General features: G+C 38.5%; 1 protein-coding gene across 7 annotated transcripts in view; it reads left to right on the top strand.

Moving 5' to 3' along the window:
- CEP350 (centrosomal protein 350) overlaps positions 1–17,930 on the top strand; it is a 104,190-nt gene that overhangs the window by 36,519 nt on the left and 49,741 nt on the right. For all 7 annotated transcript variants that reach the window (XM_067467638.1, XM_067467639.1, XM_060774454.2 and 4 more), the window contains 8 exons: positions 2,721–3,355; positions 4,596–4,717; positions 7,240–8,237; positions 8,940–9,093; positions 11,441–11,595; positions 13,178–13,367; positions 15,810–16,015; positions 16,117–16,280. In XM_067467638.1, coding sequence (XP_067323739.1) covers positions 2,721–3,355; positions 4,596–4,717; positions 7,240–8,237; positions 8,940–9,093; positions 11,441–11,595; positions 13,178–13,367; positions 15,810–16,015; positions 16,117–16,280 — 2,624 coding nt within the window. The remainder of the gene's footprint in view (positions 1–2,720; positions 3,356–4,595; positions 4,718–7,239; positions 8,238–8,939; positions 9,094–11,440; positions 11,596–13,177; positions 13,368–15,809; positions 16,016–16,116; positions 16,281–17,930) is intronic.

Below are 17,930 nucleotides of genomic sequence, written 5' to 3'. Positions count from 1 at the left end.
ATTGTAATATATAACTGTATTTAATAAAAACTAATTTAACTTACCTGGTTTTTCTATAATGCCATATATCTCGGCATTATAGAAAAATGCTGGTGTAGGAACCGAGGATGAAATGTCCTTCTTGGGATGCGGCCCCATCTTTTCTGTATGCGGCTGCATGCGACCGTGTGTCATCGAAAATGGCTATGCGTGTCAGTGCTGACACACGTGTCATAGGTTCGCCATCATGGCCCTATATACTCATGTAGGTAAAGGTAAGGTAAAGGTTTTCCCCTGACATTAAGTCCCTTCATGTCCAACTCAGGGGGTTGGTGTTCATCTCCATTTCTAAGCCAAAGAGCTGGTGTTGTCTGTAGACACCTCCAGAGTCATTTTGCCGGCATGACTGCATGGAATGCTGTTGCCTTCCTGCCAGAACAGTACCTATTGATCTACTCACATTTGCATGTTTTCAAACTGCTAGGTTGGCAGAACCTGGGGCTGATAGCGGAAGCTCACCGCGCTCCCCGGATTCGAACCTGCGACCTTTCAGTCAACAAATTCAGCAGCTCAATGCTTTAACCCACTGTGCCACCGGGGGCTCCATATATTTATGTATAAGTTAGAACTCTTAGGCAAAAACCCCACAGAAAACCTTGGATTGACTTATCCCCTTGCTACTGTAATTACAACACCTTAATTCTTATCAAAAAAGGAACCGTCCCTTTCTCTGAGTAGAGTGACAAAAATCATGAGCTTTGTCAGCCCTGGGAAAACCCAACAGAAGCACTGACCTCTTCTACTCCGCTTTGAGTCTCTTTTGTGAAGAGAAAAAGTGGGGTATCATTAATAATAATCATAATAATAATAATAATAATAATAATAATAATTATTATTATTATTCTCTGTCTGCCATGGTGAAATGGCAGTAGCATTAAAGGGCAGCTGCCCCCCTGAGGTGATATTTATTATTTCACCTCTCTGTGGAATAACCCTCAACTTATCTAGGGGTTATATCAAAATCCATAATTTTGGCCTAAAACATTTTCTTGACTTAGACACGAGGTCAGCTTGTACATGTGTACATACAGTAGTGGATGTGGTAATCAATAGTGTGGCAGAATGTTGGCTACACTTGAGCAAATAAGCGAGAAAATATACTAACTTCCAGATTAGGAAACTACTAGCAATAAGTCCCAAATGCACTTTCAGGATTATCTGCACATTGCACCTACCTCCAAATACCTCTACATATTACCTGTCAGGCTCCGCACTTTTAAATTTTGTCCATTACATTTGGCCGGGCCTCTAGGTTTTTAATTGCGTCACGGTGTTATTGTTTTACTGTTTTATTGTTGCTTGATATTTTATTATTTGCTTATGAGTTTTGACTGTGTATTGTATGTTGTTGTTGTTGGTGGCCTTGGCCTTTGTAAGGTGCATCGGGTCCTTCGGGAGATTTTGTGGGGTATAAATAAAGTTAATAATAATAAATAATAATAACTTTCTGTTTTTTCAAAATGCATATTAGTGTAATATTGTTATTAAAACAAATGGCTTTAAAATCTCAGCATGCTTCTGGATCTGCATCTTCAGATTGCTTCATCAGGCAGTATACAAGATTGATTGGAAACTATCGTTCTGTACTTGTTAGTTATTGTTAGTCTGTTAGATCTTTAAAATATCCCAAGTTATTTCTATCATGAAACAAACTTTTAGGATTAGTTGTTTTTTTACATAAGGAATTAGTAAGCATGTCAACTGGGTAAGTTGAAAATGTTGCACAACAAGTTGTAATTTCTAAAGTTAAAATTTAGTTCAAAAATAGAATGGGGTCTGGTAGACTGTATTTTCTGCAGATAATCATCATCATCATCATCATCATCTTTATTTATACCCCGCCACCATCTCCCCAGTGGGGACTCGGAGCGGCTTACATGGAGCCAAGCCCGGACAACATAATTACAGCAGAATAAAACCAAAACCATAAACAACAAACAATATCATCAAAATTACATAGGAAAGAAAATATTCCAATAAACGCAGTCACAATAACAGTGGGCAGGCCACATGTACAGGATAAAACAATTAAAAGATTCTAATGAGATAAAAATAGGAGCACGTTATTTGCAGGGAGCTCGTAAAAACAAACAGAGTTGTGAAACTAAACTTCCCATTTGGAGGGCGCATACTCCAGTGGCAGAAGCGTTGAATAATATCGTGTTATACATCTACTCGCCAAAGGCGCAGCAGGAGAGCCAGGTTTTAAGGTTCTTTTTGAATGTTTCTAGTGAGGGGGCTTTCCTGCTTGGCCCTTCAAAAACCAGAGTTTTTTCATTTTTGTTCTTATTTTATCCATTATTTTTGATGTGCTCATATCTTTGTAACTGTTTAATGATGCCAAAAGGTCAATTAAAATGTAGCATCTTTAGCTCTCATATTCTTTCATATGATTTGTTGCATCTCCAGTGTAAATGCTTTCCAGCTCCTGTTACTACCACACTGCTGAATTTTGCTTGAAAACAGGAAAAAAATGATAAACATGCATTTTTAAAAAATAGTGGCACATTGTCATTAAGAGACCATTACTTTGCAGGGATATACATGTCGTCCATGCATTGCCTTCCACAGTTTACAACAAAAGAAATGTTATTCTAATAGATTCTTCATGTCAGGCATGAAAATTGTACCTGTAATACATTAAGTTACTTTTGTCTCTATTCCTTCCCTTCCTTTTCTAGCTCCCCACATAGGAAAGACAGAATCTGATTTCAGTATGGATATTACTGTCAAAATGCTATCAAAAAGTCCTGAACGATCACGGACTAAAGCGAGAGTGGAAAATAACCTGAAGAAAAAAGATTCTGCTGCTCAGGATGTAAAACTTGGAGAAGACCATGTAAATAAGGATTTTTTGCCAGTGGAAATCCGTGGGATTCTTGACGACCTCCAACTGGATTCTGTGTCTCAGCAGGAAAGGAAGGAAAAAAGCCAGAGTCGGAAATTAGCACCTTCTTCAGTTACCAGGAGTCACAGCCCAGCAAAAAGAAAACCTGACAAACTTTCTGCTAATGATGAGCCCCAAATCACGTCTAAGAAACGACATTATGATACAGATGAGGTTCGACAGTTTATTGTTAGACAACAGGAAGAAAGAAAAAAGAGGCAAAGTGAAGAGAAGAAAGCACAGAAAGAGGCGACAGAACAAAGGAATAAGAAACTTCAGGAACTTTACAAGAAACAGCGAGAAGCTTTGGCTAACAAGACAAAGAGCACACCAGCTCCTGAATTAGCCAACAAGCAATTACAAGAAACTTACTCTAAATTGGAACAAGCCTTACTGGAGCAGCCACTACCCTCTATACAGGAGGGAGAGGTAAGAGAGTCTGGGGTGTTTCCTCATCAATGGAAAGTTTTTTCTGTGTTAGCTTTTCTGGGAAGATTTTTACAGAATTACCTATAATGAACAGCAAATATTATTCTCCCCCCCCCCCCCCCCAGCGTGAATGACACCTAATCAAGATACTGATTCCCTTTAAAAATATTTGGGCAGGCTCTAATCTGTAGACAGTAGTACTAGTCTATATATATAAAAATGCTCTGTGCATAATGAGTACCTTAAAAACAAAAGAACCAATGAACAAAATCACATCAAATTTGGCAATAAAATGTCTCACAACACAAGGAGTGACCATCACTCAAAAACTACGATTTTGTCATTTGGGAGTTGTAGTTGCTGGCATTTATAATTCACCTACAATCAAAGAGCATTCTGAACTCCATCAACGATGGAATTGAACCAAACTTGGCACACAGAACTCCCATGACCAACAGAAAATTCTGGAAGGGTTTGGTGGGCATTGACTTTGAGTTTGGGAGTTGTAGTTCATCGACATCCAGAGAGCACTGTGGACTCAAACAATGATGGATCTGGACCAAACTGGCATGAATACTCATGTGAACACAGATGGAGTTTGGGGGAAATAGACCTTGACATTTGAGAGTTGTAGTTACCGGGATTTATAGTTCACCTACAGTCAAAGAGCATTCTGAACCCCACCAAAGAGAGAATTGGGCCAAACTTCCCACACAGAACCCCCGTGACCAACAGAAAATACTGAAGGCCATCCAGTCCAACTCCCTTCACCAGGGCAAGAAAATGTAATCAAAGCCCTCCTGACAAAGAGCCATCCAGCCATAGATACAGATAGATATGATTCACACACACACACAGATCATAGATTTGAAAGGAACCCTTAAAGAAGGACAATGATATGTTGCATGTTCCAGATTGGGCAAACCAGACACTCTCCACATCAACACTGACAAAGAAACAGCAAGAAATACTGTTTACCCACAAGTATAAAGAAATTACATATATTAGAAACCAACACTTTCTTATTACTTTATTTTCCAGAGCAACAGACTGGGCCACAACAACGTGTGGCAGGGGACAGCTAGTTGTCTATAAAGGGAGTCTCCTAGTTACAAACATCTGGTTACAAACAACTTATGTTGGCTGAGTCACTTGGGATTTTGTCCTTTAAAATACAGTGTTTTTAAATTCCATGTTGAAAATGTACTTCCATTTTCTAAATCTGCTGTTAACTTTCCAGGCCAAACCTGGTTATCAACCATCTGGTGAATCTGACAAAGAGAACAAGGTGCAAGAGCGTCCTCCCAGTGCATCTTCTAGTAGCGATATGTCTCTTTCTGAACCTCCTTATCCTGTTCTCAGGTAAGAGAGCAAGGGTGTGTTTAAGACTTTAGTAAATTAGGAACTTTCTGTGGAAAAAGGTGACTTTAACAGGCTGTGTTCCAATAAAGCCTGTATAACAACAAGATTTTCTCCCTCCCCTTATTAATCTGGAATCCAGTTTGTCACATTTCTGTATCTTCAAGGCATCTTGTAATCATACTGACATGAAAAGCAAAGTATCCATGTGCAAAACACAGTGAAAAAGCAAGGATGTCACTTTTCAGCTAGATGGGACTGACTCTGCAAATATGTTGGATTTTAAACTGCTTTAAAATTTAGATTTGAAAACTGTGTTCCCTCACTACTTCGTGGTTCGCTTTTAGCAGACTTGCTGTTTTGCAGGTTTTTGAAAATATTAATAAAAACTATCAAGCATTAAATGTTTACATCCAGGGAGGCCAGGAACCCCGAAAGTGTGGCAACCTGAAGAATAGCAGGGAAGACCTGCCTCCCTGGCCTCCACAGACCCCAGAAGTGTGGCGGCTGAGGCACAGCGGGGAAGGGCTGCCAACCTGGCCTGCTGCTGCCTGCGTGGCTCCAGAGGCTCTCTGGAGGCCAGGGAGGCAGGCAGGTGCTCTTGGGATGGGCCAGGAGTGCTGAACCAGAGCAATAGGGGAAGCTACTTCAGGAGCACCTGGAGTTTCTATTTGAGGGATGTCATCTGTAATTTAATTGCCATAGCTCAATACTATGTAATCCTGGGATTTGTAGTTTGATGAGACATCTACATTTTTTTTGTAGAGAAGGCTCAAGGCCTTGTAAAATTACAGCCCCATGACCCCATAGTATTGAACCAAGGCAGTTAAAGTGTATTCATTCTATAGCATAGATGAACCCTAAGGTTTCTTTTCCATTGTTGAAAGCTTTGGTGTTGTAACACAATCATTTTTTAAAGAAGGAATTCTAAGCAGGCAGCAACTATAATGGGCATATCACAAAGAGTGCATCTTTTGCTGCTGCATATTACATTCCCCAGCAAATGCTTTTTTGGTTTCGGGATTTTAAAAATTGAGATGTGCATTAGACTGGAATAAATATAGGCATTTTAACGATGTTCCCCACCATGAGGAGAGGGGGTAACAAATAAAATGTATTATTGCTATTATTATTATTATTATTATTATTATAATTATTATTATTTGAAACACAACAAGATGAGTTCACAGCAAACAAAATCACTCTGCTATCATTATTATTATTGTATTGTTGAAGGCTTTCATGGCCGGCATCACTGGGTTGTTGTAGGTTTTTTCGGGCTATATGGCCATGGTCTAGAGGCATTCTCTCCTGACGTTTCACCTGCATCTATGGCAAGCATCCTCAGAGGTAGTGAGGTCCGTTGGAACTAGGCAAAAGGGTTTATATATCTGTGGAATGACCAGGGTGAGACAAAGGACTCTTGTCTGCTGGAGCTAGGTGTGAATGTTTCAACTGACCACCTTCATTAGCATACAACGGCTTGACTGTGCCCGGGGCAAACTTTTGTTGAGAGGTAATTACATGTCCCTGCCTGCTTCCTCTCTGTTGTTGTGCTGTTGCGATTTTAGAGGTTTTTTAATACTGGTAGCCAGATTTTGTTCATTTTCATGGTTTCCTCCTTTCTGTTGAAATTGTCCACATGTTTGGGTAATTCAGTGGCTTCTCTGTGTAGTCTGACATGGTGGTTGTGAGAGTGGTCCAGCATTTCTGTGTTCTCAAATAAAATGCTGTGTCCAGGTTGGTTCATCAGGTGTTCTGCTATGGCTGATTTGTCTAGTTGAAGTAGTCTGCAGTACCTTTCATGTTCCTTGATTCGTGTCTGGGCGCTGCGTTTGGTGGTCCCTATGTAGACTTGTCCACAGCTGCATGGTACACGGTAGACTCCTGCAGAAGTGAGAGGATCCCTCTTGCCCTTTGCTGAATATAGCATTTGTTGGATTTTCTTGGTGGGTCTGTAGATAGTTTGTATGTTGTGTTTCCTCATCAGCTTCCCTATGCGGTCAGTGGTTCCCTTGATGTATGGCAAGAACACTTTTCCTCTGGGTGGATCTTTGTCTTTACTCTCATGGCTTGTTCTTGGTCTTGCAGCTCACTGTATGCTAATCAAGGTGGTCAGTTGAAACATTCACACCTAGCTCCAGCGGACAAGAGTCCTTTGTCTCACCCTGGTCATATCACAGATATATAAACCCTTTTGTCTAGTTCCAACAGACCTCACTACCTCTGAGGGTGCTTGCCATAGATGCAGACGAAACGTCAGGAGACAATGCCTCTAGACCACGGCCATACAGCCCGAAAAAACCTACAACAACCCATTATTATTATTATTATTATTATTATTACTACTACTACTACTACTACTACTATTATTTAAGTGTGACATTTATGCATTAATAAGCAGAGCAAATGGGAGAGAGTATTCAAATGAATTCAAATAAATTCATGTATGCTACCATTAATTGTGAAATCTTGCCCAGATTCTGTTCTCCTTTACTTATGAAGATTCAACCTTACATTTCTAGGAATAAATTGTTGGACCCTTTGTGGATTCAGCCAGATAGGTTGAGTTCAAAAATCCAGCTTCCTTGCCCACAGTCTTCTGCTATCTTGAATGGAAATATCTTCTCTCCACACTTATCCCTGGATCACCGGGGTCTCTTTCAAAAGGACTTTGATACTGTCTTCTCAACTAAAAGAGGATATAGCACTGCTGTGGGTTCTATACCTTCGGGATCTCAGCCATTTGTGCCATCTGCTGTACAGCCAACAATTAATCAGTATAAAAGCAAATTGGACCGTATTGAAGCCCTGAAAGCTACAGCAGCCTCTCTATCAAATAGGATTGAAAATGAAGCCAAGAAATTAGCAGGGGCAGGTATTAACTATGGCGCAGTGTGGAATTCCGAGTGTGATTTACTGCAAGGAGACCAGAGTGATGGCTATTGGGCAAAGTCCAGCAGCCCCCCTGTGAGAGAAGATGATGTTTTTTCTGCCAGACTTCAGAAGATGTTGGGTACCTGTGTCTCTCATGCAACTTTTGATGACAACCTTCCTGGAGTGGGAAATCTTAGTGAATTTAAAAAGCTTCCGGAGACCATTAGTCCTCATACTGCCAGTGTCAACCTCATAGGCAATTACCGATCTGAAGGAATCCTAGGAAGTCTGTCCAAGAAACAGACATCCTCCCCTGGTGTTGAAAGTAAAGTGGCACTTAGACATGCTGGCAGTGTAGACTCAATAAGTGAAGGGCCACTCAGTGATGGCCCTCTCTCTGAGGAGGAAGGAGAAAAACATGAACAGCCAGCATTGAAGACAACTGAGATACTAAAGGAAAAAGAATTCTGTGCAGTGGATAAAACTGGCTATGAGCCCATAAAAGAATTTCAGAAAGAGGCAGAAAAGTATTTACCTATTTTCACACAGCTGAAGAGTGCCCAGAGACCTTGGGAGGAGCTTTCCAAAGGAAGTCCACATAGTGTCATCAACATTTTCACAAAATCTTATCAGCTGTATGGAAAAGGTAAGGAATGAAAAACATTTTGCTATTTCTAGTATTTTGCTCTTTACTGCCAAAAGTATTCATTGCAATACTGAGCTATAGTTCTTTTTGGGCATAATAAATCAATAGTTTAGTTTTGTGGGTATCGGTGTTTGGTGATATATAGGAAATTTCCCTTCTCACTTGGTAATATTGGATTCTCCTCTTTTACCTTGGAGTCACTTAACGTGTTCAAATTTCTTCATATCTGAGCAGTATTACTTTGAAAATAAAATTTATGAGTCATCTTATTGCAAGAGAGAGAGAAAAAATGACATTCCAGCCATTTTCTGTAAATATTATTATTATTAACTATTTGTACCCCGCTACCATCTCCCCAAGGGACTCGGTGCGGCTTACATGGGGCCGAGCCCAAACACAACAACAAAAGCAATAAAACATCAATACAAGCAATTAAAAAACATAGACAATAAAATACACAACATTATCAAAAATGCAACACATCATTAAAACAGTGGGAAGGCCAAATGTAGAGTTAAAATTGGAAATAATGCTGGGACATGGAGGAAAGGTGATACTAGTGTTTGTGGAGGACATAAATAGCATTTCGTTCTTCTATAAGCCTGTTCGGTAGACACACCCACAGATGGGTTTTGTTGAAATAAGTAAAAAAATACCCAAATACAAATTGCATGGAGTCTTCACTTTCTGTTTCTTCTATAGGATTTGAAGAATGGTCAGGACAAAAGTCACCAACCCAGAGATCTTTACTTCCCATCATGAGCCCTTCAGCGAGTATTGCTTCATACGATGATGACTTCATTTCATCACAGGGAACAGGAACAGCCACAAGCAAAAAGGCTGCTCTTGAGCCCAGGTACTTTTGAGTTTTTCTTGCTTTTCTTTAAGAATCTTAAACATTTATGTTGCATTTTTTAAATTTTAATATTTTTATTGTCTATTGTAGGAATACATTACAGTAACATATTTCTATATTATCTATTCACATTCTTTACAGGTTTATTCATATTACATTTTTATTATTATTATTATTTTCTTTTCTTTTTTCTCCCCCCTCCTCCCACCACCCTTTCCTACCCCTCCCACCACATTTCTCTCTACATCTTTATTTTTAACCACGCACACAACTTTTGCAATCTTTGTACAATTTCTATGCTGGCTTCACCTTCTTCTACCCATTTCATATATGTTGCCCATTTCTCTTTAATTTCTTCTGTTTTGTCCTCCTGTGAATCTTCTTGGGTTATACATTCAATAATATCTGATTGGACTTGTTCAAATAAATAATTATTCCAATTTTCCAAATTCCATTTTTTTCATCTCTCCACCCCAAGGCTATTACCGCCTTTCCTGCTAAAATCATTGCTTTAAATAAGTTTTGGTTCCTCGCATCAATATTTTTGTTCCCTGTAATTGCCATTAACATAAATTCCATATTGACTTGTATTGTTGTTTTGAAAAGTTTCCCATTTTTTCTAGTTATCTTATTCCAAAAAGTTTTTGCATTTAAACAGTCCCACCACATATGTGCATACCAGCCTTTCTCTACTTTACAGTGCCAACACATTGGACTTAATCCTGTTCCCATATTTGCTAATTGAGCTGGTGTCCTGTACCATTTCCAGATGAATTTCCTTTCTAATTCTTTATATTTTTCCATTTTGATTTTATTTACCCCTTTCTTTAATTCCTTAATAGTTTGTTTTGTGAATGTCCCCTCCTTCTGCCACTTATTTTGTAATGTTCTGACTTCATATTCATCGTCCTTTATCATTGTTTTGTATAATTCTCCTACTAAACCTTTCATTGTCTTCTGTCCTTTCATAAATATATTTTCAAGCACACTTTCTTTGCCTAATATTTATGTTGCAGAATTTTCTTATTTTTTATTTATTTCTGTCACAATTTTTGCATTACATTATTTTACTTCTTACTCTTTAAGACACACTGATCTGTTTACATAATTTTTCATATTTCCAAATTTTGGTAGAGTGGGAATCCATTTTTAAAAACAGGGGCTAATGTTGTTAGAAGAAAATGTCTACTATATCTCTTGGCAACCCAATCGTATACTTTTCTAATAGTTTGTCTACAGATTGTTTGTCTAGCCTAGATGTTTATCTTTCACAGATGCCAATGTGGTGTAAAATACAGTTGCTTTTAAGATTAAAGTCCTAATATGGAGATTATGGTCTAGTGTTATTTATAAGGCATTTCTGATACCCCTTTTTAAAGGATTTATAATAAAAAAGTGTTGTAATCCACCAATTTTTGGTTTACAGTGGTATGAATTTATATACAGGATGTTTAAAAAAAGATGGATCCAATTTGAAATGGCTATATCTCTGTAGGCAACAACTCCCCATGAATGAAACTCTTACCACTTGAAAGGGTGGGGCATAGAGTTTCAAATGATTACTGAAAGATGTCTTTCCCAGTGCACAAATAACCCCTAGCATCAGTTATTTATAAGATCTCCACCCTGCAACTTAAGGCAATTATTCTCAATTTGTGGAGTTATTTTTTAGACTTGTTTTTGGTTCAAAATGGTTAGTAGAAGTTGATAGCTTGTTTAACTGTTTGTAACTTTTTTGGTAATTGAAACATTGCTTTTGTGAAATATATTGGCCTATAAAGCCCTGGCCCAAATTACCTGTCCGAATGCATCTCCCCCTATGAACCATCGCGGAGATTAAGATCCTCCGGGGAGGCCCTGCTTTATGTCCCGCCATTGTCACAGGCACGATTGGTGGGAACGAGAGACAGGGCCTTCTCAGTTATTGCTCCCCGGCTATGGAATTCCCTTCCTGGTGAGATCAGGTCGGCCCCCTCCCTCCTGTCCTTTAGAAGGATGGTAAAAACTTGGCTTTGGGACCAAGCTTTCGGGACAGGGCAATAAAGCGACAATAGGAAAGATGACCAGGCCAATTAGATTTGACGTGGATGACTAGGACGGTTTTAAATGGTGTATTTTAATATTTTGATAAATGTTTTTAAATGTTTGTGTATTGTATGTGAATTTGTGTCCTGGCATTGAATGTTTGCCATGTATATGCTGTGCTACGCCTTGAGTCCCCTTCGGGGTGAGAAGGGCGGAATATAAATGTTTTAAATAAATAAATAAATATTGTTTTGAAATTGGGTCCATCATTTTGAAAGACTTTGCCATTGAGAAATATTAAGTTCCATGAACGTTTTGGCAGTGGAAGCAGCAGCCCCAGCCTGAAAGAAGAGCTGATCAGCAGGAAGTCACCGTACGAAGTGCAATCTATACAGTTTACTCATCATTCCTCAGGACCACCATCTACTGGTTCTTCCCATTCCTCCGCATCTTCTAAAAAAAGAGGGAAAACGGGAAGTAAGTGTTTTGTATTAGGCATGTCTTATTGTGAATTGATATTAGTAGTATAAACACATGGAGTTTCTTGGAAAGTGTTAAAGCCTAAATACCTTAAAGACACTCAATTCCATCTGATCTTGAAATCTAAACAAGGTCAGTCTCATTAGTACTCCAGGGAAGGAGACTCTACTTGACTCCCAGGCAGTAGACCCCCCAAAGGATATGTAGTCCAACCGTCCTCATGAAAGGCAGGAATGCTCATTCGAAGCACCCCTGGATGGCATCTATCAGAGGCATAGTTTCCTCTCATTATGACATTTTTGGTATATGTAACTCTTTACACAGTGATACAATCATGCAGTCATTATATAAATAAAAATGTAATGTTCGTTTGTGGGATTAACAGAACTCAAAAACCACTGGACGAATTGGCACCAAATTTGGACACAAGACACCTAACAACCCAATGTATGTCCTTCGCTAAAAAAAATGATTTTGTCATTTGTGAGTTGTAGTTGCAGGGATTTATAGTTCACCTACAATCAAAGAGCATTCTGAACCCCACCAACAATGGAATTGAATCAAATTTGGCACACAGTTCTCCCATGACCAACAGAAAATACTGGAAGGGTTTGGTGGGCAGTGTCCTTTGGTTTTGGAGTTGTAGTTCATCTGCGTCCAGGGATCACTGTGGGCTCAAACAATGATGGATCTGGACCAAACTCTACACAAATACTCAATATGCCCAAATGTGAACTCTAGTGGAGTTTGGGGAAAATAGAATCTTGACATTTGGGTGTTGTCATTGCTGGGATTGGTAGTTCACCTACAATCACAGAGCATTCTGAACCCCACCAACGATAGAATTGGGCCAAACATCCCACACAGAACCCCCATGACCACCAGAGTGGGCCACAGCAACGCGTGGTAGGGGACGGCTAGTAGTGTAATATAATATGTTATCTCTCACTTTTGGTGTCTTTTAGTTAGTATATAAAGACCTTGGTCATCATTTAGTATATGAACTGAACAAAAGTTATGGCAGATTTATATTGATATGTCTAAATCTCACCTAATGAGTAGGGGATATTGTGGTTTTTTTACTGCTGTGACTTGTTTCATTTTGCTCATACTGTTCATCTACTGGCTGCTATTTCATCCTCATCTATCTCCAAGAGTGTGTAAATATGTATGTTATCCTACTAGTTTATTCTTTGAACATATCTGTGAAATAGGTTAGACTTTCAGTGCTTCAATACGGCTCAGTTTATCTCAGATTAACAGTTGCCTGTACAGTAGATGGCATGACCAGCAGTACTATACATTCTCTTAGTTGAGAATACATAGTCCTTTTGTAAGAGCTCCCTGTGATTTGTGGATAAATGTTGAGAGAACAACTATTCCAAGATGACACAGCAAGTTCAGTGATCTTTGTGTTGGGAAAATAGTAGTAGTTGATTTGTATAGTACATTTCTTAGACTAGAGATCTTATTCTGGGTTGGCTTTTTCAACATAGCTTTGAAATATATATATAAAAAACTCAACATTGCTTTTCAAGTTGTAATTTTTAAAACTCTATTTTTACAAAATGTGTTACAGAGCTGGATTCTTTGACTGGAGTTCCAAATATCCCTTTGTGGGAGGAAAGCAAAGAATCTCCAAGATCAGATTATGGACTGCACCAGGCACTGAACTCATTACCTGATAATGGAATATCTAATAGAGAACCAGAGCAGAATCTAGATTCTGACAGCACTTTAGAGGAACTGTCTGGCCACTCCTTGATGAGGTAAATTGAATTGTTGATAGAATTAAAGTAGCATATTTAATTGGTCTATGGTCTAATGACGTTTATTCTCTAAACATGTATAAAGAATTAAAAATAATTGCCAATATTCTAGATCAGCTGCTTAGATGCAATCTAAGTTTCCTCTCTCAAACCTCTGCAATCTTGAATTACAAGGCAGCTGCTGCTGCAAGTAATAAAGATCTGTTCTCTTCTGAATCTGGATTCATCAAACTGACATTTCCATCCTTCTCCTCTCAGTGATTTCTGAGCACAATACAGATTGGGGAAGGGCAGTGGGGTTTGGAACATCAGTCAGCTGCATCTTACTGGACAGGAGAACAGATCCCCATTGCTTGGAGTGGCTGCTGGCCAGCAAATCAGGACTGGGAGACTTTCAGTCTCTGCGTGTTCCATATTCAATTGAATAAAGAATTATCTATCTATCTATCTATCTATCTATCTATCTATCTATAAATGCTCTGTGCATAATGAGTACCTTAAAAACAAAAGAACGAATGAATGAAATCACACCAAATTTGGCAACAAAACATCTCACTATACAAGGAGTGACTATCACTCAAAAATTGTGATTTTGTCATTTGGGAGTTGTAATCGCTGGGATTTATAGTTCACCTATAATCAAAGAGCATTCTGAACTCCACCAACAATGGAATTGAACCAAACTTGGTAGGCAGAACTCACATGACCAAAAGAAAATACTAAAAGGGTTTGGTGGGCATTGACCTTGAATTTTGGAATTGTAGTTCACCTCCATCCAGAGAACACTGTAGACTCAAACAATGATGGATCTGGACCAAACTTGACAGGAATACTCAATATGCCCAAATGTGAACACAGATGGAGTTTGGGGGAAATAGACCTTGACATTTGGGAGTTGTAGTTACTAGGATGTATATAGTTCACCTACAATCAAAGAGCATTCCGAACCCCACCAACAATGGAATTGGGCCATGTGCAGAAGTCATTGATACTATGTATGTGTTGTGTTTGTAACAGTAGCTAAAACTAGAGTTATCTGGTTTGAATCCACAGTGAGCGTTGCCAAGGAGACCACGCAGGCTAGCTCAGGAGAGTGAGAAGTGGGCGGAGCCAAGCAGGAAAAGTTATGTGCGTCTTTGGAAAAGGGGCAGAGCGTGTGTGAGAGAGTGTGGAGGCTTAAAAAAGCCTGGGAGAGAGGTGTGTGTGAGCAGCTGGAGGTTTTTCAGTCTGGAAGGGCTGAAGAGAGAAACCTGGCCAGTTTCTTTAGTCAAGGAAAACTAAAGGAAGCTTGTTAAGATCCCTAGTCAAGGAAGGACTAGAGATCAGAGATTTGATCAAGGAAAGATCAAATTGGAAGGCTATTCATAGTAGGAAAAATTGTTCACTAAAGAGCTTCACCTCAGTAAAAGTTAGCCACGAGCTGTGTTATTTGGGTTTGAAATTATGTTTTAAGTATGTTTTTGGTTTTCCGTTGTCTTTAATTATTTTAATTATTTATTATTATTAAATAATAAATCATGGCAGCAGTTAATGGTGCAATTTCAAATGAACAGCCCAGAGTTATATTCAAGAATAGAGACTATGCTCTTCGTGCCCGTAGTTTCTGTGTAACACTCAACTGCTTGATCAAACTCAGGTCTGGATTTGCACCTGTATCGGTTTAAAAGTTCTGTTATCACTGTTTTTATTTAAAATGGTATTTGTTTCAATAAAACTTTGACAAAGTTGCTTGGCACAAGGTGTCTTCATTACAAATTGTCAGTATGCATCTTGCCTTATATTCGTATACAGAGAGTGATGGGAGAATAAACTTTTAACAGAACTTTGTTTTGTTGTTTTCTATAACAGTATCTTCTGACTAGAGACAAATCTAGGTTTGCCATAGTATATATACCCAATAGGAGCCATAGCCATCCCCAGCCCTGGCAAACCTATTTTTGTTGAAATATGTGTTGATATACCTGCTTTGTTTTTAGGTTTTCAGCTATAGTTGCAACTTGTTAAAGAAATTCTACCAGGTACAGTTATCCAACCTAGGATAAATCACCTTCAAGCACTGAAATTAATATGCTTTTTACCAGAGGAAGTGACCATAGAGTCCAGATTTCGATAAAATGGAGAAAATTGGTGAGAGAGTGTGCATAAAAATGAGAAGGTGAAATAGCTATATGCATGGACAAAAGTTTTATTTAGTTAAAGTATGATAACTGCCATTCTAGTATGTGAGGTGACCTTTTAATATAAAAAGAACAGATCTGATGGTTGAAGAACACATTTTAGTTATAACCACCACCAGATAAAACTAAAACAAATTCCAATCTTTATAAGTGCTTTTTGTATGCAGATAGACATATGGTATTTTTTTGGCTAATATTGTTTGATTACCCTTTGTTGGAAGAATAAACATACTTTGTTTCTTTATTATTATTATTTTTCTCTCAGTCTCCCAGATAAAGTAAGGTCCCCAAGGACGTCGAGCTCACCTCAGTCTCCTCGTATACAGAAACAATCTCATATGGTAGTAAATACATCAGAAAAAAACAGATTATCAAATTCTTCAGTGACGGTAGCTTCTGAACCTCAACCAAATGCCACCTTCGCTGATTTGAATTTTGGAACCAACAAGACCGGAGCTGGGATCATAAGTGGTGAGTTGTCTGAAAGAAAAAAGAATATAAAATATTATCTTTTTTTTTAAAAAAATGACTTATGGGTGTGTATCTTGGTGCTTAATATTGTGATCTTACAGGTTCCATGCGCTTCTCACCTTCTGGTCTTCATCATCGTATGTCAGCAGAACTTAACTATTTAAGTGCCATTGAAGAGTCTGTACGCCAGATTTCTGAAGTAGAACGTGTGCGAGGAATATCACTTGCACAGCAGGAAAGTGTTTCTTTGGCTCAAATCCTAAAGGTAATGGAAGAAGGGTTGTATCTTTGCTTTAATTGGTCTTTGCACTCAACCAAAGGTCAGGAAAGGGCAACATATAACAAAGAAAGAAAGAAAGATTAGAACAGTTGTAATGTAACGAAACTTTCATTAAGAGATCCAATGACTGGTAATGTAAATGTTGGCATATTTCCATTAAAGCAACCATTATTATTATTTATTATTGGTGATTCTGATTTAGGACAACACTAGGAATAAGATAGTCACCTCTATCCTCAACAGTCCTGCTCAGGTCTTACAGATTTGAGGCTATGGCTTCCTTGATTAAGTCTATCCATCTGTAATACCTTCCTCTTTTCCTGCTGCATTCTACTTTACCAACAGTTGTGTTTTTCTAGTGAGTCAAGTCTTCTCTTAATTTGTCAAAAGTTTACAGTTCAGTCATCTTGGGGAAACCTCATACTTGATTTGCTTTAGGACCCATAGAAATCTTCTCCATTTTTTCTGTCAACTTTTTTCACTTTCGCAAGTTTCTTTTGCAACCATACCTGGAAATGGGAAATATGATGACGTGAATAATTCTAACTTTAGTATTCAAATACATATCTTTACATTTTTCCAGTTCTCTTATAGCTGCCACTTCAATTCCTAGACTTATTCTGAATTCTTGACTGCAGTGTCTATTCTGATTAATGACTATATGGAAAATCTTGAACCATTTCCTCGTTGTCAGCTTTAAATTTATGTAAATCATCTGTGGTCATTGTGTTTGCTTTTTCACGCTCAACTATAATTCTACCTTCACACTTTCTTTCTTTGTTAAGGAATCTTCCCAAGACTTTGGTATTTTTTGCTAGTAGTATGCTGTCTTCTGCACATCTTAATTGGTTAATGTTCCTTCCTCTAACGTTCATGCCTCCTTCGTCTGAATCTAATCCTGCTTTACATATAATATGTTCAGCATACATGTTAAACTGGTAAGAGTGATCAAATACATTGCTCTCTGACCCCACTCCCCACTGTTGGGAGGACATTCTTTCCCTTCATGTTATGTTCTGAGGATAGCATCTTGTCCTGAGTACAGCCTACATATCAGTACAGTCCATTGCAGGACACCCATTCCTTTAAGAGTGATCTATGTTTTTTTATGATCCATGCAGTTGTCTCTCTACATTTGCAGTTTTGACTTTTGCAGATTGATTATTCACAATATGTCTTCCAGTGTGGTCAATGTCCTTCAGTCATGCTGGAGGACGTAAACATTTCTATGAAGAACATCTCTAGGAAGGAATCCCTAGGTCATCTAGTACAATTATGTGGTCAGCTTCAAGCAGAACATGACAGTTATTGTTGTTGTTGTTGTTATTTGTATCCCACTTTGCCTCTCTATAAAAAAGTCCCAAGTCATGTTGGAAGACTAGAAATTCCTAAGGAGATGTTATCTCAAGTAAAAAAAATAGCAATTTCATTCTTCATAGTTTTTCTCAGGAGCCTTGTGCCCCTAACACTAGCAAATGTGGAAGGTTGACTGTAGTGTGAAAGACTTTGCTATTATCGATAAAGCACAGGATGATTTTCTTCTGAAATTCTTCAATGGTATATTATCCAACATATGTTCATAATACGGGTCCTTAGTGCCTCTTCCTTTCCTGAACATTGGCATTTCTCATTCCA

This window comes from Anolis sagrei, chromosome 4 (assembly GCF_037176765.1).
Source record: "Anolis sagrei isolate rAnoSag1 chromosome 4, rAnoSag1.mat, whole genome shotgun sequence".
NCBI lineage: Eukaryota > Metazoa > Chordata > Lepidosauria > Squamata > Dactyloidae > Anolis > Anolis sagrei.
This window is presented reverse-complemented; position numbering and strand designations above follow the sequence as displayed.